Here is a 23873-nt window from a genome sequence, read left to right as displayed (position 1 = left end):
AATACCTTGTCATGATAGGGGCAGGTACGGACCTTGGGAGAATTTCTCCACTTTGTTCTGCTAAATCTAATCTAGAGACCAATAGTTAAATAATGTAAAAAAAAGTCAGAAAAAAGAAATGATGATGAACAGATACAATATTTTACCAATCTATAATTTGGAAAGATCTCTATTTTATTGGCACCATAGGAATGAAATATTAACCAAGCATAATATTACACATAGAAAGAAAATATGAAGTTTACAACTAGTTTCATAGGGAAAAATGATCCATCAAATATGAGATTAACCAAAACCTGGCTATCAAACTCAATCCAAATGTCATGCAGCCCCGGGGTTTAACAATATCTTAAGCCATCCAAGACAGCTCTAGTTTCCACAATTGTATTGGCTCCTAAACAATTGAACTGTGGAAGTAGGAGAAAACAAGGATCACTCGAGTGTGGATATTTCACATAATACATCTGCCACCCAAGTTACCTTGGTTCTCTTTCGAGGCATCATCCACATTAAGTTTAATGCAGTCTTCCAAGCATTTGATCCACCCAACTCGAGAGACAATTTTAGTAGGGACTATAATGTCCTGAAGGCTTTCCACAAAGTTGCTAGCTCGAACAGGCCTGAAATCGATAGCCAAAAGATGCTACCAGTCAACAACACTGGAAACGATATGTCTATTATGCCGGCTCTTACCTTCCATCCTGCACGAACATATACCCTTCCATATTCCCAATCAACAAGCAAAAAAACAACACTTCAGTTTCCAAACACCAATTTTTGCACTGCACAAACCACCCCCCCCACCCCCCCACCCCCAACCTACTCACTTTCACGCACCCACCTCCCTCCCTTACCCCTGGAACGATCATGTGCATCTAATACTACTGACAAACCCTATGAAAATGCAAAAAAGAAGGGGAACTAACAAAATCGTGCAGCAGCAGGTTCTATTGGCAGCCACCAAACCCTAACCCTCCTCCAACAGCCCTCTCTCCACCAACACCTCTCTCCTCTCGTGTTCTACACCATTTGCACTCATAGTGAGTTTAACGGGACAACAAGGCTTTTTCATCTCGCTAGTGTGGATGAAATTAAAAAGTTCACAGTTGAAGAAGGCGCAATTTCGAATTTCACGAAGCTCACGAGATCATACGATAGGGATGTGGGGTTTATACTATAACTTGTAAAATTACTGGATCTACGTTATTCAAGATTCGAGAAATGGCCATTGAGGCGTTATCTAGCTTGCCCTCTATTCCTCAAAACCAAAGGAAATTAGTTCTAGGAGATTATAATACCGTTTGTTTTTTTGCAATAGCTAAACCCATAAGAAACAAAATCGGGTAACAAGAAGTTCTTGCTTTCTACATAAATGTCGTCGACAAATAGCAACAGCAGAAGGAGGGAAATCGCAGCATCAAGGTATCTGAAATACTTGGAAAGATACTCGAGTGCTAAAACCTTGGCAAGGACATGTATGACTCTGGCGCTACAGCTCCCACCATGCTCCTCTATGGCCATGGCCAGAAAAGGGGTGGCATGTGCATCCATCTAGAAACAATCAGAGAGAGAGAGAGAGAGTAGTACAGACTGCGGTGAGAATTGAAGTCCCCACCAGTAGTCTCTGCAAAACGACGAAAAAAGATGTGTTGTTAATTGTGGTAGGGCGTGTAGATATCAATCTCAAAAATAATTCATGGTAGTTTGTGTTGTAGATGCTCTAGCTGATCCTCTAGTTCTTAATTTCAGTCCGCACTCTTCCATTTCTTCTTCTCTTTCATTTTTGTCTTTACAGTTTAGAGATGAGTACCACTGGTATCATTGAAACGCCATATAAAAGTACGGTCACTAAACAAAACTGCTCAAATCTTGAAGTCACTAATCCCACAAACTTAATATGTTAACTACCTTCCTAGATAAACCAAATTATATGAAAAGAATAAAGATATCTCAAAGTACTAAACAATAGGCAAGCTCTCGTCATTAAAGGGGAATAAGGATCTATGCAATTCTCAATATTTGAAGCCTGTTTGCATATACAGACCAGAAAATTTAATGACCAAGGTCCATCTTGCTACAAAAGAAACTATGACATAAAATCTATGGAGTTCCTACAAGAAGATGCAAAACAAAGAAACAAAAAGATGCAAAGCAAAGAAAACAACGAAAATACTAACCCACTGTCTCTAACAGATTTCCTCAAAGCTGCTCTAGCTTCCCCAGGCTTTCCTTCCTTCCTTTTGTCCATCTCCCGGGCCTGGCTAAGAATATCCATGAAATATAGGCAAAGAGAGATTAAGAAGTAACACAATAAAAGAGCATACCAACCTTCCACTTGAATCTATCATCGAGCATACTTTTTTGAGCATCTGATAACTTCCCAACATACCTCCATATGTCCTCGCCTATTACCAAGCAAAGATCAATAAAAAGAATCATCGATATACTTAATCGTTAAGACATCAGCCTATACAAACAATAATTAGTTGTTGTGCAATATTTAGAGACGATTAATATAGATCAATTCATATGAAACAGGAGGACATTTCCAACAAAACACGGCCAACAAATTATAGACTAAAATCATGCTTCGAATATGCATTTCACCAAACATGAGCTGCGGACGGGCCGGAGCCTCCAAACTCACAATGGCCATATAATTAGTCATAACATACCAAGATTCTTATAAGCGGTGGCCAAAGTATTTAGAGCAGCTTTCCTAATTTCACCGTCTCGTTCCGATGTCAACCCAGCAACAAGTTGCAAGGACTTTAATTGACCACTTATCTGTAGAAAAAACACAAACAAATTAGAGTTTCTTCTAAATAGAAACAGTAAATAATAGACTTTGTCGTGATACCTCAGCTTCGTGTTGATCAATCAAGAACCCAATCAGGTCAACACACTCTATCCGAGTCCTATTATTTTTTGAGCGCAATCCCTCCAAAGTATAAGGTAAAAGCTTTGATGCTGAATATACGCAAGTAATTTGCTTTGTCAGTTCACGCATTTTTTCTCGCACTTTTTCAATGTTATGTCCAGACTGCAACAAATCACGGGCCAACATGAGAAAGTTTAGCTTCAAAACAAGTAGTAAAATAAGATGACAATAACAAGCTAATAGAAGATATCATTAAAGCCCTCATCTGGAAAGTATCAACAATGTCAACGGACATGGAAGAGAAACAATTGCATGGTGCAACTAGGAATAAATGGAGTAAAGCATGAAGTTAAATGAAGACTTCAACAACCTCATTATTCCTTTTAAACTAATGTTAAAGAACGTGTACAGTTGTGCTCGCAGAAGAACTCGCCAAGGTAAAACCAAGTTGACTCGGGCAAGTCAATTAGCAAACGTGTTGGGTTTTTTCATTGACAAAGGCCAACTCAAAGGAGTTTTTGATTGATCAATACCAGAAATACTGACTCGAGTCAGGAAGTCAATGATTGATATGAGAAGGTTTTGAATAGTGCTTCCAACACTTAAATACGTAACAAGTCTAACAAATCACAATAAGAACCAAAACCATGCAAGTATCAAGTTTATTGTAAACAAACCTTCTCTATCAAGCAAGGAAGAAATATGGCAGCTTCCGACTCGGAGAGAGTATAACCTTCAACTTTCAAAATGTCAATAAGCTCAGGAAGAAAATCCAGCACCTGATTGGAGAGAGAGAAGGTATCATTATAGCTGGAAAATAGCCACTCAACATGCCCAAAGAAACAAAGTATGTACCTTCAACAAGCATGTTGTGTTCGACTCACAGAATCGCAAAACAAACCACCTTAAAAGTACATCAACAAGTTCAATTATTTCCTTCCCACTGGATGGTAGAGCCTGTACAATAGAGAAAGTGAGTACAGATAACCAAAGTGCAAGTGAATAGAGAAAATTGGGAATAAGATAGCAAAGCCACCGTCTGTAACAACTCAAGCCCATCTACTTGCTTCTTAAAATCCGTGCTTAGAAGGCGCCTCTGTAGGTCTTCTCTGAAATACTTCATAATATCACTCTGCAATAAAAGTCCAATTAAGATAAGAGTATACAAGTGATTTAAGGAAAAAAGAGAAAGACATTCGTATGCATATTTAAGAAATACAAACCTCAAGATCTTGAATCTGCTCCAGCCGTGGCTCCTCAAATTTATATCTCCGAATTATCATCCTCTCCCTATCTTCCTGAAAATATACCAAGCCATCTGTTAGGCATCTGGTGTTTCAAAAAGGATTAAAGAACTGTCCCACATTCAGTGATACCTTGTTAGAGTCCTTCGTATTGAATAAAGCTTGTGATTGGACAGCAAGATCCTGAACAGACACTATAGAGACTGACCTAGAGACCTTTGTCTGAATAGCTCTCTGTCCAAATGAATGTAACAATTAGCATCTCAACTTTGGCCAAATAGAGAGGGTCTTTAGCAGGTAAAACAAACCGGAGGAACAGCTTTGCCACCATGCTTAAGCGCACGATCACCAAGACCATTTGAACCTGGTTTCCCAATCTTTCCACTGCTTTTAGATGCCAGGCCAGTAGAAACCATTCGTGCAGACTCGGATGCTTCTGAACGGCATAAACAGGAACATGAATATGCCACTCTGAATAACAAGCAGAGTAGAAAAACATTTAGGACAAGTCTTCAATAGTAAACCTTGGGGTAACATAGCTGGTTGTAAACGTTCAAGAACATGAGCTAAAGCAGGGCCACGTAAATCCTTTAAGCTCTTGGTAACCTAAATAAAAGATCAGCAGATAAAAAATCATTGATAATTTAATAAAAAAAATTAAAATTCAATCAACAAGAAAATTAAGTTACTTAAAAGCAACTTACAGTTTCTGGTCCACAAACTCTCAAAATTTCACCCAACGAAGCTTCTGCTGCTTTTCGGACTTCAGATGATTTGTCCTACATAAAGCCATGTGGATTGAAGAAAAAATATATGGTATGCTTGTAATTTCTTAGAAATTTGGCACTGCTACATCTAACATTTAAAAGATACCGTCAGAGCAGAAGCCGTTGGTTTCAGTAGGTGCAAAGCGTCAGTTGAGTCACTCATCGTAGAAAGATGCTTCGATAACCAATCAAAAAGGTCCTTTCGCCCCTCCGCTCCAAGCTTTGTATCAGCCAAGGTTACTGTAATGTACGGAACCTACAAACCACAGCATATCCATGGATCTATATATGCAGTTATCAAGAATAAGCTTCTTTAAAAACTAAGTCTGTAAGAAGGTACCATCTTGTCAATCTGAACAGCAGCAACCCACAAATCCAAAGCATTGACTGTGCATTCCCTCATGTGCTTTTTATTGTCCCCAAGGCATTTCAAAACATCTGACAGAATTCCCTGTGAGAAGCACACTGTCTAATACTACAGCTTCAAGGCTTCAAAACACACTACTTTGAAACATAAAGCATAGGAAATTTTAATTAATGTTAAATTGCAAAACCTTGCTTGACTTCTCAACTGCAGGGCCCATTGCGGACGCAATACCACCAATAGCAGCCAAGGTTGCCATCACTAAGTTCTTATTGCTGTCATACAGACGGCCTTTAAGGGCTCCAAGTAACTCCACTGACAGTTAAACAACAAATTCAAGAGCACGAGTTGTCAATTTGATGAAAATGCACCCATGTCCATAACCATGCAAGTATATTTAGAAAATCAAAGTAAAAAAATGCAACATGATCATGCATTACCAGTTCCGGTAGGCTGAATGCGTTTATTGGCTTCTTCCAAAATTTTACTGATTGACTCAATTGATTCCAAACGGACCTGGAAAACGTCACGTTACCAACAAAGAATTAGTACCGACATAGTGAATCATCACACCCTAAGTCACAAATATCATGCTTGGGAACTTCTCGGCAAGGGAAAATCTCGGGGATACATTAAATTTGTTTTAGTTTTTCGGGTTTAAATCGGGAAATACAGGATAAAATAAAATTATTTAAAAATAAATAAATTTATATTAATTAAAAAAAACATAAAATATAAATATCTTTAAAATACAATAAAAATATCGTGATATTGTCGCGATATTATCATGGCAAATGAAAATATCGTTATTTTTTAAAATTTTCAAGATTATTTCGGGATTTTGCCTTTGTATCAAAATATTGCAATAAAATCGCTATATTTTAAAAATATTGGAGATATTTGTGACGTAGCTCACACCATGGTTTTAAATTTCGACCGAAGAAATCAAAATCGGTTAAACCCGAAATGGTAGTTTATTTCGGCCGAAATTTCGTCCGAAATTTAAGGGATTTCACGCAAAAATCTCAATTTATGATAATTTTTTAATATTATCCCAAAATTTCAGCCGAGATTTCAGCCAAAATTTCAGTAATTTCGGAGGAAATTCTGTACGAGATAAAATAGCCGTTATTTGATTTCATTGGATTTCGTCCGAAATTTCGGCTAAAATTTCAGTTTCGGTGAGGACCGAAATTTGAAACCATGGGTCACACCATGCCCAATTAACATCTACGAACTGAATAAAAATATGTTGAGAAGTAGACCTTCCAGTCGGGGCTTCCTAGGTTCTTTAGAAGGGTAGGAGTGATCTTCCCACTAATATCTTCACGAGGCAGGCCATCTGATCCAACAGCAGTCATAGATGAAGTGGCCTCTGAGGCCTTCACAGTTTTCTTCGTAACAGCCGCCGCACCCTTTCCATGAGAACACAAAGTATTTAAAAAGCAAGCCACAAGAAACTCAGTAGGCATTCATGAATCAGCACTAAACTGTTATACCTCAAATGGGTTTTTCTCATACTCGGCTTCAAGTGCACTAATAAGTGCAGGTTTGACATCTGAAAGAAAACCTTTAATGTCTGCAACAAAGACAAATCTTAAAAACCCCACATGAAATGGACACTAGCAAACAGATCAGACAAGAAACAAACCAAAAAATTCAAAAAAAAGACAACGAAAAAAAAAAAAAAAACCTGGGCCGACGAACTTATGTAAGGTTCCAATAAGTTTGATGGTTGAGTTTCGTGCTGCAGCAGCACTGGACTGTAATCCCGTGTCTTTGCAGAAATCAATTAAATCCTGTAAGTAGATACCATACACGTTTAACTATGAAAACATCAAGAGATGACAAATGCTGAACACAATAACCGTAAAATAGAAAAGAGTCGTCAAGAAAATGTGAATCCATGGCGCATTAGTGAAGAAACTGGAAATACCTTCAACTTTAAATGTGAAACACCAAAATCTTCAACAGCAGAGACCATCCATGAAATCCCCTCACTAAGTACCTTAGGATTCTTGTGCTCTTTTGTGATCTTGAAAAGCTAAAATACAAAAAAGTTGAATTAGCAAAAGTTGTTATCCAAAGGGAAATTACCAGAGCAAAATAGCCGAGGCAAGTAAGAAAGCCATTCTTTTTTCCGAAAGATACATAAATTAAATGTGTGGTGTGAAACCATAAATAACTACAGTATAAGCATGGTTTTAAATTTTGGCAGAAATGAAATGAAATGATTGGAATATTTCGGTTGAAATTTACATGAAGTCATTTCTTTACAAGTTTTCTGCGAAATTTCACCAAAATTCCGAAATTTCACCGAAATGTCGCCAAAATTTCAGTTGAAATTTCGTTTTAGCCAATTTTACAAAATTTGCACCAAAATTTTAAATATGTCAACTGAAATTTATGAAATTTCCACCGAAATCGCCGAAATTCACACCGAAATTTTAGACATTTCAGTCGAAATTTAGAAAAAAAACGAAGTCATTATCATAATTTTTATATGATTTCGGCCATAATTTCGGCCGAAACCGAATCGGTGGTGGCCGAAACCGAAATCTAAAACCTTGTGTATAAGTGACCGCTATGCTTACTCTCTCGAAAACAAATCCTGGACCCACTGCCTCTGAGAAAGTAGTAAGGCACTTCATTGCATGCGTCCGGGTCTTAATATCCGCTACCCGTTCGCTTATACCTGTAAATAAGATCTATTTTGTAAAAATAAAGTAACAGATTATCCTATATTGAGGTCCTTCCGGAGATGAAACATGAAGTAAAAGTGCATTAATAATGTGGAGAAAACATCTTGCTATGACCTGCAACTGCATGAGTCAGCAAAAACCAGGTGCCCAGCAAGTTAATTCAAACAAAAACCCATTAAACGCACTCAGCATTCACTTTAATGAATTGATGGAGACAATTCGGGTAAGCCAATGCCATGTTTGCATGAAACTTCTGAATTTTTTTTCAATTTTTCAAGGTGCGCTAGCTGACAAAATGAACCACCTAGCTCAGTAAACTAGGCTTGAACACAGACCAATCAGACTATGTCTAAAGTCTTCTAAAACTTTGGGCACAATTATATAAGGCAACTTCATTTTATAACTTAATACCTACCTAGAAGGCAGAGAACAACACATCGTTTTGGGAATTTTTTTGCAGTAGAAGCTATATGAGTAACGACCTCAACAACTTGTTGTTGCACCTGCATTCATTCAGAATAGTGTTTGAGCGCCTTGCTAAAAAATCAAAATTAGAGGAGAGTTTAACAAGAGGGAGTGAGTACCTGAACATTTTTCTCACCCCAACCAGGAACAGCACATAGCAAACGAATCAAAAGCTCTGCAGCCTGGTCAAGATTTTCAAGACCTTCTACCTCTTGTTTTAGCAAGATAATTGCTGCCAACAGAATAGACAATTAAACAAGGTATGATTACCTTTCTCACCCCAACCAGGAAAAGCTCTTCAGTACCTCTTCTATTATAATCAGCCAACACACTAAATCAAACCACATAGACAATTAAACAAGGTATGATTACCTTCCTCAGAAAATAACAGACAACAGGAGCAATTCATGAACCCCATGTGGCACTAAACTTTAAGACTGGCATGACAAACACAATATATTACTCTAGAAAAGAAGAAGACAAGATGTGGACGTAATTTTGAGATCTACAAAGATGCTATACACAAATATAAGAACAAGGAGTCTTGGAGGAAAAACAGATGAATATGAACCCCTACATAAAAGCTGCCCAACTTCAGGTAGGCTTCTAAGTTTTAACAACTGCAAATAAGGTTGTCCAGCAATGATAAGCTTAGTAGACACTAGCTGTAGTCAAAAGAGCTATCTACTCAACCTCGGCATTTTCTTTACAGGTAGGTTATCAGTCATTGCCGACCCCAGCCAGTTTGGGACAAAGGCTTTGTTGAGTTGAGTTGAGTTGAGTTGAGTTGAGTAGGTTATCAGTCATTTGACCAACTTAAGTCAAAAGAGCTGTCTACTCAACCTCGGCATTTTCTTTATAGGTAGGTAGTCTGGAATGAACCTGTGATTGGTTGAGACACAAACCTTCCAACTAAGATATAGGCTATAGAATATAGAGCAAAAAACCTGTGACTGTTTCAAGTTCTACGCACCTTGATGCAGCAAAATGTCGAATGGTAAGTTCCATTTTGATACGGTTAAGTATGCCTATTACTAGGAAATGCAGCGTGTTGAATTAGCTGGACCTACACATTGGTATCTCGATCTTGGACACATTTCGATTGCAGAGGTACATCATCACTTCATATTTTTATATTGTAGATGCCATTAATGTTTTGGGCAGGGAGGCTGTGCTCATTCTATCCGGGCACGAGTAGGACAGTAAAATCAACCGAGTTTAAACTTTCGAGCATAGATTTAAATTTTCATCAAAACGACTGAAATGTTTTCGTTTCCATCCCTACTGAAACTCATAGCAAAACTGAAATGTATACTGAAACCAAAATTGTGTGTGTGTGTGTGTGTGTGTGTGAGTGTGTGTGTGTGTGTGTTTTAATGATAATCTCATTAAAGAGAAGAAGACAAAACAAAGGAGTCCTAACCGAGAAGTCAAGAGCAAGGAAGCAACAAGGGAGAAAGGAAAAGAGAAAACAAAAGGCCAACAAAGACTATCAAGGGGGAATAAAATCAAATAACTCTAGAGAATCATGTTGGACTCCCTGTCTAGCAAGTCGGTCTGCCTCCGAATTTGCAGATCTTCTAACATGAGTAAAAAGGATAGAAGATCCCTCCACGCAGTCTTTGAATTCATCAAGCTACGGCACAAACCGGCAAGGAAGGGAGAGGCTCCCCTTCAACCATCTTATCAGATTTAAAGAGTTCCCTTCCACTATCACTCAATCCATAGTGTGCACCTCTAAAAGCCCGATTCCTTCTAGCACGGCTCTTACTTCTGCCTCATTATAGTCTGAAATGCCAATGTGACCCTACAGTAAAATCGACCGAGTTTAAACTTTCGAGCATAGATTTAAATTTTCATCAAAACTGACACAAAACGACTGAAATGTTTTCGTTTCCATCCCTACTGAAACTCATAGCAAAACTTAAATGTATACTGAAACCAAAATTGTGTGTGTGTGTGTGTGTTTTGTTTTTTTTTTTTGAATGATAATCTCATTAAAGAGAAGAAGAGAAAACAAAGGAGTCCTAACCGAGAAGTCAAGAGCAAGGAAACAACAAGGGAGAAAGGAAAAGAGAAAACAACAGGCCAACAACGACTATCAAGGGGGAATAAAATCAAATAACTCTAGAGAATCATGTTGGACTCCCTGTCTAGCAAGTCGGTCTGCCTCCGAATTTGCAGATCTTCTAACATGAGTAAAAAGGATAGAAGATCCCTCCATGCGGTCTTTGAATTCATCAAGCCACGGCACAAACCGGAAAGGAAGGGAGAGGCTCCCCTTCAACCATCTTATCACATTTAAAGAGTTCCCTTCCACGATCACTCAATCCATAGTGTGCACCTCTAAAAGCCTGATTCCTTCTAGCACAGCTCTTACTTCTGCCTCATTATAGTCTGAAATGCCAATGTGACCCTAGACCGACCAGGAAGTCTCGCCGCTCCCATCCCTTAAAAGGCCCCCAACCCTGGAGGACCCGGGTTACCCATGTTGGAACCATCAAAGTTCAGCTTAAACTCTCCTGGCTCACGAGGATCCCATCTAGGAGAGATGATGATGGGGATCGTAGACGTCCCTTGCGGGTTTATTCTAGGAGGGGCCACACTCAGCGGGGCTTCATAAGGATATTTATATTGTTAGGAGGGATTATTTTTTGTTTGTGGGGACACATTTGAGGGATTTTTTGGCTTTATTAGGGTTATTTTGGTCCTTTATTGATTTTAGGGACATGTTAGTCTTTTTTATTGTTGATGCTTATATATAGGCCAGTTATAGTCCTTATAGTCACTTTTTTATGATTATTGATCGCGTTTCAAGATTTCCCCAGCTTTTGGTTCTCCTCTACTCTTCTTCTTCCCATCCTTCTTCTTCTGCTCTTCTCCTTCTTTTCTCTTATTCTTCTCTCCCTAGCTTGCATTAGTAAGTGGTAGTCAGAAAAATAATTAAACAAAAATCTTTGCATAAATTTTTGGATTTCGGCATGTAAGCCCGAGCTGCATGATGGTACTTGCCTTTTCCCGTTACCAACATATACAGTTCCCCGATAACTAAAACACTAAGTTCAGTAGCTGAAAAGGACAACAGTGGCATAGACAAGTATTAATCAATGTTTAAAAACTCAGTGTCGATCACTATTTCTCGAGCCAACTCTACTTTGGCCCCACCAAGTCACTTGGGGAATTAAAACCTTGGCAACTCACATATCACTCAAGATTAGAATGGAAAAGAAAGACCTGTACAAGGAAAGGAACATAACAAACTAGACTCAATTAGGCACAACAATATAGCTCCAATAGGAAAGGAACATAACAAACCAGACTAAGGTAGGCACAACACTACAGCTCCAATGCTCTAACAGAAAACTAATCATATTGTATGAAGAAAATGAAATGCTACACAAAAGAGAATAACAAGAAACCTTCAAGCCTTTCCTTCCAGACACCACTTTTTAATTGGGAAATCGTATCAGCTTGTAGAAGAGAACCCAATCGTCCTTCGATCTCTTCAAGACTCATATCTCCTGGCTGAAAACAACAATAAAAGCTTATGGTAGTATAGCGTGCACATGTATTTCATGCAAAAGTATTCCCAAAAGGAGGATGGAAATCAATTAAAAAAACTCTGAATAGCTTCTACGAAAGATGTGGAGATTTACTTCAATGTCTTCTGGTTCAACTGATCCCATAGTCTTCAGCTGTCCGACTCCATCACCTTTTTTCCCAATTCCAGGTTTCACCAGCGCAGATTTTTTAGCGACCAACTGAGAAAACACTCGAATAAGCCAAGAACAAGATAGCATAAAAGAATAAATTGCTGCACACTTAGTGCTTAATGCATAGAAAAAGGAATTAGCAGAAAAAAAACTAACAGCTGGCTGGACAGGCTTCTTTCCACTAAGCATGCTTGCTGCTGATTTTCTCACAAATGAGCCCTCCGAAGCCTGCAAAGGGATCAAACAAGTCAGCATCATCACTTTCAATGCAACAATGTATCCAACATATAAAATTTCTAAGTCAAACATGACATTAAGGCTTGGAAAAGTTAATCTGGAACATTAATATGGATAATCCAAAATGACATGCCTTACTAAATCATTGTAATATTCAAGCAGTGAACACATTGGAAAACGAATTGTCAGCTCAATAAGCACTTGCAGGTTGAAGCCAAACAATTGAAAAAAACTGAAAAAAATCTCCAGATAACCTCAAAACATGAAAATCTCAAAAAGCGAACATGGGTATCTCAAAACATGACAATTTCAAATGCGTTGCAATGGACATTTGTCTTTCATTTTTTCATTCGACAAACATTGCACAAGCAGCACCTCAGCGAAAATTGGGATTCCAGGGACAAACCATCATGTGATTTAAAATTGATGACAAACAAAAAATGGGAACAAAATAGCATCAAAGATGTGGATGCAATATCAGAAAGCTTTGAATAAACAAACACAATAGTATCTGCGAAAGGAACTATGCTGCATGGATATATGACGGACAACTATTTAGAGCACTATATGCTTCCACAGAGGGAAGTTCACAAATAATAAGAGAGAATCATTCTCAAGGAGGAAGGAGAGGAGCGCAGTCAAAGATGACAAAAGGCCAGCTCATATAAACAATCCTGTTGGACCAGAAAGTGAAGATAGGCATCACATCATAAAAGACACATCTATGTGGTTTCAGCATGTAATAGTAAACAATACAGTAATTGACAGACTTCAGTATGGACAAACCAAAATTTTTTGAACGGGCCATATCATGGAACAATAAAAAAAGGATATTCACGTCCAATCATTAATGATTCAATCATTTCGACAGAAGATTCAATAGGAATGGTTTGGATAAATAGGATTCATGGTATCCTTTATAATCTTTCTGATTACCAAGAACTTGAAGATAAAATGGATGCATATGATGGAGAATTAGTATCGCCAGACATTGATCATTCCTTGACCTCAATCAGTGACGATCTGATCCAGTTATATGATAAATTTTGGATGTCATTAGCCTGTGGATCCCACCTGCTGACACTTGACGCCCCCAGTAATAGTATTAGTGGGTTAGAAAGTGTAGAGGACAGCATGATGACAATCCCGATCATCAATGTGGAATTCAATCACAAGGCGCGATAAGGTAGAAACCAAAAGGATGACTGACTTCTCTGGTATTCGAATCGAGCAGTAACTCCAAAATTAATGCAAAGGTAAATGAGTTCTATGGAAGAATTTGCTTGAGCGGAAGTCCAAATAGGTTTTTTTTAATACAGGGAGGGACAAAAGATGAAGCTAGCTGCCACTATATTTGTGAACAATGATCTAGTATGGTGGAGATGAAGCTAGCTGCCACTAAATTTGTGAACTATGATCTAGTATGGTGGAGACGAATTTTAATCCAATTGGTTGTAAAGAAAATATTGGCAGGTGAACTATGATCTAGTATGGTGGAGATGAAGCTAGCTGCCACTAAATTTGTGAACTATGATCTAGTATGGTGGAGAAGAATTTTAATCCGATAGGTTGTAAAGAAAATATTGGCAAGTGAAGGCGCAATGGAGAAGTCCGTCATTGAATTATTTTCTAGATACCTATCTTTGTTTCTAAAAACCAAAAGAGTGTACAGGAGTATATTGAAGGAATTATAACTGCTAATGTCAAAGTCAAAACAAATTTCACAATGCATTGGAGGGCTGTGATCTTCTTTACTTTTCCACTGTGCATTGGAGGATTCTAAACTTCATTTTGAAAGGAGTTGGATCTCAAAGACTTCTATAGGGTATCTGATTCCTATCGCTATGACTTGAACACTGCAGACTTCTTGAATAAACCATGATATCAAAGGCACAGCTCCTTTTAACTCCACGAGTTTGAAATTGGATAAGGTGATGAAGGTGTTGGGAGAATCTTATTGGTCTAAGGGCTCAACTGCACCCTACTTCGGAGGGAGGAAGTTGCGATCGAGATAGGAGATCTTCTAATTGACCAGTTGAAGTTACTTGTTTCCAATGTCTGAAAAAATGGAGCAGATTGCAATCACTGTCCTAAAGAAAATCACATAAGCTGGAGAATTGTCATTTCGAAGATGAATTTTTTTTTTAATGATAGATGATAATGAGAACAAATAGGACATAAACAAATATGTGATCAGTGATGAAGGGCTAAGTCAGCAAGGAGTTAACAATTTAGCAAATCACAAAGCGTCACTTTCTCCACTACAAGCTGTTTGGGAATAACATTGTTATAAGCATGGTTTTAAATTTGACTGAAACGAAATGGAACCGAAACCGAAATCCCAGAAATTTACCAAATTTCGTTCGAAATTTCAGAAATTTCGGGAATTTCGTCGAAATTTATATTAAAATAATAATTTTTTATCCCGTCAAACAATTTCGAACGAAATTACCAAAAATTCCGAAATTTTGGGCGAATTGTCGGTAATTTCGATCGAAATTTCGTCCCAAAAAATCCGGGATTTCGTGCGCGATACCAAATTTCACCCAAAATTTCGGGATTTCGGCTGAAATTTCGGTTTCGGATAAGTCCAAAATTTTAGCCGAAACCGAAATTTAAAACCGTGGTTATAAGAACCAAGCAAGCTAAGTCTATTGAGCCTCCAAAAGCCCATAGATCAGGAACATTATAGTCACTTTTACAGTAGTCCATGGATTTAGTGCAAAAGAAGTTTGTGAGGGTTGCCACTAATGAGGAATATTCAGTGCCATATTGATCCAATACCTAGATTTACAATTACTAGTAAATCACATTACGTAATGAACCTTAAGAAAAATGTTGTGCACCAACAAAAACAACATGTTACAGAAAGGACTAAAATAAGGCCGAGAATGTCTTCATGCGTGGTGACGCCAAAGAAAGCTGGGGGCCAGGGAATGTACATAAATAACAAACTGATTAATGAATAACAAGCAAGTTTTGCTTTCCATGGAAAATCTTGAAGACATGTTGATAATATTGCATGTACAAAGCTTTTAACAAAGTTAGACTTAAAAGAGTATATCGTCAAATTCATATCTGTCTCAGCTGGAAGATTATGCACCAAATGAGAGCTGCGAATGGATGCCTATGTCACGTTCATGCAAATCATGACACAGGTAATATATGAAAATGTGCCTACAGCGGAGAGAGAGAGAGAGAGAGAGAGAGAGAGAGAGAGAGAGAGTTGTGGCGTTTGATTACATTCAACAATCTAATGTGAATGATACTATACTTTTTTAGAATCGGTCTTGAGGCGTTTGATTACATTCAACAATCTAAATTGCCTTCTAGCAAAAGGAAGGTCCCGCGGTATAATCAAAGGTTTTAGAATCAGTCTTGATACAACAGAAATCACTCACTGACAGTTTGCCGATCATACTATCCTCTTTTGCTCGCCGGAAGCTGATAAGGTTCTAAACTTGAAAGCTACTATTCGTTGCTATGAGCTAGTTTATGGGCAACATTCCAACTTTCATAAGTCAAAGTTGTATGGAGTTCATATGGATCCAGAGGTCTCCTTAGGGTTGGCGGGCATTATGGGGTGCAAGTTGGACAATTTTCCCGGCTCCCTTTGGGGGTTGGCAGGCACAAGAAACTTAGTTGGGATCCCATTGTCGAAAGAGTGGAAAGGAGGTTAGATACTTGGAAGAGAAACCTTGTTTCTGGAGGTGGTAGGCTCACTCTCATTAAGGCGGTGTTAGCTAATATTCCATCTACCAATTGTCCCTTTTCAAGTGTCCCGCTAGTGTTGCCTTGAGAATTGAACAGATTTAGAGAAGATTTTTGTGGCGTGGGGCTGACAAGAAGAGGGGCATCCCTTTAGTGAGTTGGGAAGAGGTTTGTAAACCGATTAAAGCTGGAGGTCTTGGGATCAGAAAGATAAAACAAGTGAAACAGTCTTTGTTGGGAAAATGGTTATGGAGGAATGGGGAGGAACCGTCTTCGCTTTGGGTGAAAGTAATTGATAGCAAGTATGGTGCGGCAGTGGGTCATTGGGAATCAGAAGATAGGTTTGCACAGAAAGGTTGCACAGTGTGGCGGCATATTTTAAGTTATTTGCATTCCTTCCGTGCGAGTACTAGATTTAGGGTTCACTCCAAGGATCGCGTCAGATTCTGGCTTGATAAGTGGTGTGCTATATACCCATTGAAGGGGATATTTCCGGACCTATTCTTGGTGTCTTCCTCAAAGGAGGGTTTTGTTAAAGACTGCTTTGTGCGCCTTGGGAACAGGATGGTGTGGGCTCCTGCTTTAGGCATAATTTTTTTGACACAGAGCTTCCGTCGGTGACTAGATTGTTCGAGCTGCTTGAGGGTTGGTGCATACGGATGGCTCTTATGTTAGGGTGTGGGGCTGGAATGCTTCCAGGGAGTTCTCTGCAAAATCTTTCTTCCTTCATCTTGTGTCGTGTCCTGCTTCCCCTGGGATTGCTAGAATGTGATCCATCAAGGTTCCTCTTAGGGTTGGCTTTTTTGGCTGGTCAGCTATTCAGAAGCGTATCCAAACGGTGGACTTCTACAGAGAAAGGAAAATGCTAACCATTAATCATTGTGCTCTATGTATTGAGGATGGTGAATCGGTTAACCACCTTTTTATCCATTGCAAGGTGGCTAGGGAAGTGTGGGTTAGTGTTTTGAAGACGTTTGGCATATCTTGGGTTTTTCCTGAGGATTTTTTCCAGGTGGTGGAGGGTTGGTTCTTTTCCCCTTGGCAGAGTAAGGGTAAAATTGTGTGGCTCTTTTCTTTCCTAGCGGTGATTTGGGTGCTTTGGAAGGAAAGAAATTCAAGAATTTTCAAGGTTGTGGGAGAAAAGTGCTCTTTATTTATCTTCAAAGGAGACGCGCTCTCGATTTTTTGGGCTAAATCACTTCCTAGTTTCAATTTTGTCTCCGCCTTTAATCTTTGGAATGGGTGGATGGAAATGTGCTCTAGTGTTGAATTTTCAATCCCTATTGTTCAAATTTGGGAGCCGCCGGAGAAGGGTTTTCTTAAGCTAAATTTCGATGGTTCTAGCCTTGGCAATTCGGGGCCAGCTGGTATTGGGGGAGTGCTTAGCGAGGAGAATGGAGTGGTTAGGTGGGCCTTTGCGGGTCCTTTGGGAGTCCGCACTCTATTGAGGCAAAAGTTCGGGCGGTTCATCATGGAGTTAAGCTATTGGAGGGGGAGGATCTCAATCTTGTTGTGGTTGTTTGTTTTTCCATTTCTTGTATTCTTTATTCTTTTGACCATCTTGGTCCATTCAATGAAATTTTACCATTCAAAAAAAAAACAATCTAATTTGAATATGAGATTTTTTTTCTTCCTATCTTTTTTCTTCCCATTTCATAAAAAATATATAAGATTTTTGCTAAATCTGCTATTGCCATTTTCTATTCTAGTAAGGCATTTAAGCCTTTCTCTAGAAGGCTAATACTTTGGTAGTTCAGTACATATGTAACCTATGTTACCTGAATACTGATGCGAGTATTGGATCGAGTACGGGGATCTTCTAGATTCTAAAATCTTAAGCTATGGATACGGCAAGGATCCGATATGTGAGTGTGGAATATCAATGAGATTCCTTTAAGAAAATGTTAGAATACCTTAAACCAAATGTTGTTTGAATTTTGAGTAGACACATTCAGTACATATGTAACCTATGTTACATATGTAACCTATGTTACCTGAATACCGATGCGAGTATTGGATCGAGTACGGGGATGTTCTAGATTCTAAAATCTTAAGCTATGGATACGGCAACAAGGATCTGATATGTGAGTGTGGAATATCAATGAGATTCCTTTAAGAAAATGTTAGAACACCTTAAACCAAATGTTGTTTGAATTTTAAGTAGACACATCTCTCTCATACAAATCAACACCTCTTCTCTTAGGGAACTCACTCTCTAGCACGTAAGAGTTATTTGCCTTGAATCATGCACCAACTAACAAACCTGATGTTGCACCATTGTCTTGTAAATGTCGAGTATAAAAGAGCTCCCACCATACTCCTATACATCTCCACATGTCACTTTTTCTCCTTTGCTGCCGGCCTTTTTGGTGTAGAATCTATAGACTACTGGAGTTGCAACAGGCTTACAACTCATCAGGCTAAATCTGCTTACGAGATCTCTGTCATGCTTCGTTTGGGTTAGGTCCCCTACCCCTCCTTGTTCTCCACACACATCAATACTGAGAAAGTAACGAAGTTCTTCCTAGTCCTCCACTAAAAAAATTTATTTAAGACTACTTTTCATTTTCTAAATTTTACATCAATGTTCCAAGTAATAATAATGTGAACATCAAGTTCTAAATTTTACGTCAATGTTTCAAGTAACAATAATGTCAACATAAATTAGTATGAGAACTTACCTGACTAAGATTGTTTGACGAAATTAAAGTATCACATACACTTATTCTATATCCGCCGCCCTATACACTTGTTATATATCCGCTGGCATAAGAGCTTTATTCAGCCAGTTTTTTTTTCCGAATTGGAGCATGGTTCATCATCTCAAGCCAAGTTCTCGGGCTTGCTTAAGCCCATAAATTGATTTCCTAAACCTACATAGAAAGCTATCCATGTTTACCACCTCAAAGCAACTTGCTTATTCAATATAAATGCGTTCCTTTAGGTATCCGTGCAAGAAGGCATTTTTCACATCTATTTGGCCAAGCTTCCATCCAAAGATTATATGCAAGGCCAGAACAAGTCTCACTGAAGTCCCCTTGACTATAGGACTGAATGTTTCATGGTAATCAAGTCCAAGTTTTTTTTTGTTTTTTTTTAATGGTGAAAAATTCATTAATAGAGAAAGACTGAGGTGGTCAAATAAACAGAGAGGAGAATGAACACAAAAGAACAAGAATATCAAAACACCTGCTATAGAAGTATAAAATCAAGGTGGAAAGAAATCATATTGCTCCAGAACCTCCAACTGAACCCCTCTTCTAGTTAAGTTATCCGCGACCTCATTAGCCAATCTCCTCGCATGACAGATCAAGTCCAAGTTGTTGATAGTTTCCCTTTGCAATGCAAAAGATTAAGGCATTCTTCATACTCTAAAAATTATTTGCATTTAATCTCATATGCAAATGTTTAAAATTTAATATGATTATTTGCAAACAAAGATTATAAAACTTTTAGAGATGATATCATTAAGGACTTCAATAGAGGGCTTCTTCATACTCTAAAAATTATTTGCATTTGATCTTGTATGCAAATGTCTGAAATTTAATATGATTATTTGCAAATAAAGATTATAAAACTTTTAGAGATGATCTCATTAACAACTTAGATGATCTCATTAACAACTTCAATAGAAGGCATAATATCCCATCTGCAAATCAGATCACAATAAATTAATGGTAATGATGAATCCACACGTTTTTCACACTCTAATGCCCCCATTACCAACTCATTCTCATCCCGTGACATTTTTAGTAGAGGGATGATCCAAACAATCCCAGGGCACACTTATGCAGTGCCTTCACCTCTTTTTGCATAGCATCAACCTATTACTCATTTGCCACAACTTCTTTGAACGTAGCTGGTTCAACTCCAGACAAACAAACCTGGACATTCAATGCATGTATGTGTCTATTTGATGTGTATAATACTATTCATATGGTCGCAAGATATAGTTGCAGAAGAAGGTGAGGTAGGAGCGAAAAGCACAGAATGACTGTACATTGTGCTATACACCACCTTAATCTCACGACCAATCTTAGGTGGATCATAGAAATTAAGCACATCAAATGTAACAAGGTGTGACAAAAGAATCATACGAGAAGACAAAGAGTAACATCTATAAACCATGGGCTCCTCTTCTTCCTTTTTTTTACTGTTTGTCGGGTGAGCAGTGGATGAGGGAGGAGTAAGACCATGGGATCATCGTTGCAGCCAACCAAAATGAACATGATGGCCTCAGGATAGAATTTTCATCGAATCGTGTCTGGCACATGAATTGGCTTGTCCCACATGATTGTCAATCCAAACATTATGAGTCTCATACCAACACCTCTGGTTTCATTACTGTTGATCCCAAGGATCTGTCCTTGAAAATCAGAATTACAATGATAATGTTCAATTGCTCATTGAAATTGAAATTGTTCTCCCTTTGCATTAGTTGATCCGAAAGTACTGAACTTTGTTTCCATCACCTGACTCCAAATCAATATAAAAACCCAAATCCTCCCCATTTTATTTATAAAAATCATAAATGGATCACCGAAAAGTCGAAGCAAGTCCACGACACCCCCAACTGTTACAGATTCAAATCAATAGGAAAGCCCAAATCCTCATCTTTCTTAGAAATTTTTTTGAATTTCAATGAATACATTACTTTTTTTAATGGCAATGATTTATCAAACTACAAAGGCAGGGCCCAAAGACTGAGATGGTCAATACAAGACAAATCATAAAATGGGAAAATACAGATCTAGCGACTTCAAACCGAGGGGGAAGAAAGTCAAAAAACTTCAAGTCAGATCTAGCGACTTCAAACCGAGCTAAACGGACAACTTCACTTTTTGTGAAACACCATATATGCTGAAACTTAATAGCATGGCCCAATACCTGGTCAATGACCTCTTCGATCACATCAACACATCTCTGTGGTTAGCTCGCACCCTAAGGGAGTCTCCTTCCACAATTAAGAAATCTAAATCCTTAACCTCAGCTAGACAGATCTCGGCCAAGAAGGCATGCACCTCCGTAATCGCATCGGTCGCATTCGTTTGATCCAACGGGCCAGAGTAGGCCCACCTCATAACAATGCTCGTCACAGGAAGAAGACCCCCCAAACCAGCCAATCCTGGATTTCCCAACCAAGACCCGTCAAAATTTAGCCTAAAAATGCAGGAGGATGAGGCAACCCCCTGGGAGTCCCTGCATTCCCCAATCTAGACCCATCAAAGTTAAATGAACATATTTACTTTGATGACATTACATACCTAATGGGTAAAGCGTAACGCAACATGTCATGTATGGGTGCGCTTTAGATTTCTTAGATATTAATACGTTTTGCTTTTCACTAGAGAAGAGAGAGAAAGAGAGACGGGAGGCAGCCAGTTAGCTGCAATTTAATCCAAACAATGAAGCAGCAGAAACATGATAAGACAAATGAAAGATAGGAAATCTTTGGTGTAAAAATTAAAAATCAAAATAAAAGAATAAAGATATTTCAGATGGAATTTAGAAAGTGAAGTAACAAGTACAAAAATATGTCTGCAAAAGGAATTAGGGAACTAGGAGCGAAAGAGAATATGCCACGATTATTCAGAAACGAACACTGACAACATGCCAATATTCAGTGCATGCCAATATTCACTATGAAAACCAAGATAAAATATAGAACATAAACAAAGATCCAAAAAGAACCAAGCAGCAACCCACCTCAGGAAAAGAGATGCTCCCATTTGAAGTGGAGACTACACCTAGCATGTTAAGAAATAAAGGTGAAGAAGCAACACAGGACAAAGTAAAAATTAACCAAAAAATACACCTTCCTGAATAATAATTCAACATGGGTTCAAATTAGAGAACCGAAAGCATTCAAACCTGATCCTGTACCCGGAAGCAGACCACCCCCAGAACCCGCAATCATTTCTGAAAGTTTCTTTTTCCTCACCTCATCAAGTTTCTCTAGTGACCTTTCTAAAGGTTTCATACCAACCAACTAGAAGATAAAAAAAAAGAGAAGAAGAATAAGAAGAAGAGATCTTAGTGCAAAGAATCAATACTGTTATGAGAAAAAGAAATTAGAGAAACATTTATCAAAAGAAAGGGGCCCGGATTCATATAATAAGAGTACAACCTTGGCTATTGCTGCCAAAGCAGAAAATGCTGCATCTCTCACTTCTGGTGTGCCATCATTCAGGCACTACAAAAATGAAAAGTATTTATATTCTATAAATTGAAAAATAACTGTTAAGTATATATAACAGCAGATATTTCAAATGAAGCAGGGCATAATAGAGAAACCCCAACCAAAGGGATAATAAATTCGACATTCACTGACCTCCATACAGACAGGGACATAATCCTTATGCAACTTAAGGACAACTGCTCTGTTACTTGTCTCAATACAAAATGTGACCCAGTTTAAAGTTAATGAGCGCACAAGTGGAACTTTATTTTTCATCGCTCCTCTAATATCTACAAGAGCAAACACTTTCAGCCGTGCAAAGAACTGACTATAAAAGTTATACCATGCAGCTGATTTGAATTTTTTAAAATGATAAAAATCTTCAGATGTATAAGTTGCAAGTTCCTAAAAAGCACAACACAATCAAATGTGTCAACTTGAAACGAAGATAATTCGGTTTTGCAAAACTCCTTCAGAATCCAGAGGCACTTATTTGGAACAATTAATGTTGTCAAGATGGTAAAGACTGAAAAAAAAGAAGCAAAATTGAAATGCTAAAACAAAGCAAATTCATAGGGTCCTGACATGGGAACGCCACACCAATGATCAAACAAAAGACTCATTTAATGCAGCTGCAGTTGCAAACTCGGCACCCATTAAGAGCATAACACCAAGCATTTCTCATAGAATCCCTTGTTTCCAATGAACACTTGGTTCACCACATGCCCATAAATACAAAACAAGATGTAATTCTGATTGATATGACCATGTTGAGGAAAGAAACTACCACTGATACCACACTTCAAATCTGTTCTTAATTAAAATCTCATGTTTTTATCGAATGAGATATCAGATAAGCGTCAATACAGGAAAAATGGAGCACAAATCTCAGATGTAATTAAGCTTAACTCCATTAAGAATTCAAAAAAATATTCCAACCCTGTTCCTAATTAGCCTTACCAGGAAAGCCAAACTGTGAATGAAGTGATGAATAGAGAACTATTGAAAGAAAGATAAACCGCTGATGAAGATAATTAGTAAATTAGGCCACATTAAGCACACTGATGTTACGATGACAGTAGAAATAACGGTGGGCAGCAATATTAACATTAGAAAAAGTTCCAGAATTAAAATCTAGTAAGGCTTGCCTTCGATAACATCAGCAAGGGTTAAACACCCGGACTTATGCATTGCTTGGAGTGTCTGCGTTAGAGACTCTATGAGAACTGGCTTCTTCTCTTTCAATTTTTCCTAGAAACATAACAAAGTACCATAAGCCATCTTAACCAACTTAATAACAGTGAGAGAAGCAAATCGAACTTTTTGGCATACACAACTTATAACAACACAGTTAAAATAATCAAGATTCAGACATGAGTAAGAAATTTGGTTCTTAAAGAGAGAATTATCCAAATCGTTTATCACCTAAACACCCGATAAAAGCAAGTTCCATCAGTTTATATTGACTTATAAGCAAGTTACACCGTAGGAGCTCCTTGCAAACACAAAAATATGCCAAAATAAGCAAACCATATAACTGAGTCATTCGCTACTCTAATGCTTCTAAAAGCACAAGTTCAAGATGCCTAAATGGCATCTGATGGTCATTTC

At 38.1% G+C, this 23873-nt stretch overlaps 1 protein-coding gene across 1 annotated transcript in view; it reads right to left on the bottom strand.

The window, feature by feature from the left end:
* The window catches only part of LOC143848999 (protein MOR1-like), a 45602-nt gene that overhangs the window by 7171 nt on the left and 14558 nt on the right, over nt 1-23873 (bottom strand). Inside the window, exons 11-42 of the mRNA XM_077358044.1 lie at nt 23411-23513; nt 22416-22552; nt 22212-22277; nt 21956-22073; nt 21791-21831; nt 12293-12364; nt 12080-12184; nt 11843-11948; nt 8543-8655; nt 8374-8461; nt 7851-7951; nt 7193-7300; nt 6950-7055; nt 6756-6835; nt 6522-6671; nt 5697-5772; nt 5447-5571; nt 5233-5343; nt 4999-5148; nt 4830-4904; nt 4650-4731; nt 4434-4561; nt 4258-4359; nt 4105-4179; nt 3918-4013; nt 3737-3838; nt 3559-3660; nt 2861-3043; nt 2676-2787; nt 2329-2405; nt 2178-2257; nt 6-71 (exon numbers count right to left, since the gene is read on the bottom strand). Of these exons, the coding sequence (XP_077214159.1) occupies nt 6-71; nt 2178-2257; nt 2329-2405; nt 2676-2787; nt 2861-3043; nt 3559-3660; nt 3737-3838; nt 3918-4013; nt 4105-4179; nt 4258-4359; nt 4434-4561; nt 4650-4731; nt 4830-4904; nt 4999-5148; nt 5233-5343; nt 5447-5571; nt 5697-5772; nt 6522-6671; nt 6756-6835; nt 6950-7055; nt 7193-7300; nt 7851-7951; nt 8374-8461; nt 8543-8655; nt 11843-11948; nt 12080-12184; nt 12293-12364; nt 21791-21831; nt 21956-22073; nt 22212-22277; nt 22416-22552; nt 23411-23513 (3236 nt within the window). The remainder of the gene's footprint in view (nt 1-5; nt 72-2177; nt 2258-2328; nt 2406-2675; nt 2788-2860; nt 3044-3558; nt 3661-3736; nt 3839-3917; nt 4014-4104; nt 4180-4257; nt 4360-4433; nt 4562-4649; nt 4732-4829; nt 4905-4998; nt 5149-5232; nt 5344-5446; nt 5572-5696; nt 5773-6521; nt 6672-6755; nt 6836-6949; nt 7056-7192; nt 7301-7850; nt 7952-8373; nt 8462-8542; nt 8656-11842; nt 11949-12079; nt 12185-12292; nt 12365-21790; nt 21832-21955; nt 22074-22211; nt 22278-22415; nt 22553-23410; nt 23514-23873) is intronic.

This window comes from Tasmannia lanceolata, unplaced genomic scaffold (genome assembly GCF_043159265.1).
Source record: "Tasmannia lanceolata isolate RefF3 unplaced genomic scaffold, GAP_Taslan_0.1 ptg000016l, whole genome shotgun sequence".
In the NCBI taxonomy this organism is placed as follows: Eukaryota; Viridiplantae; Streptophyta; class Magnoliopsida; order Canellales; family Winteraceae; genus Tasmannia; species Tasmannia lanceolata.
This window is presented reverse-complemented; position numbering and strand designations above follow the sequence as displayed.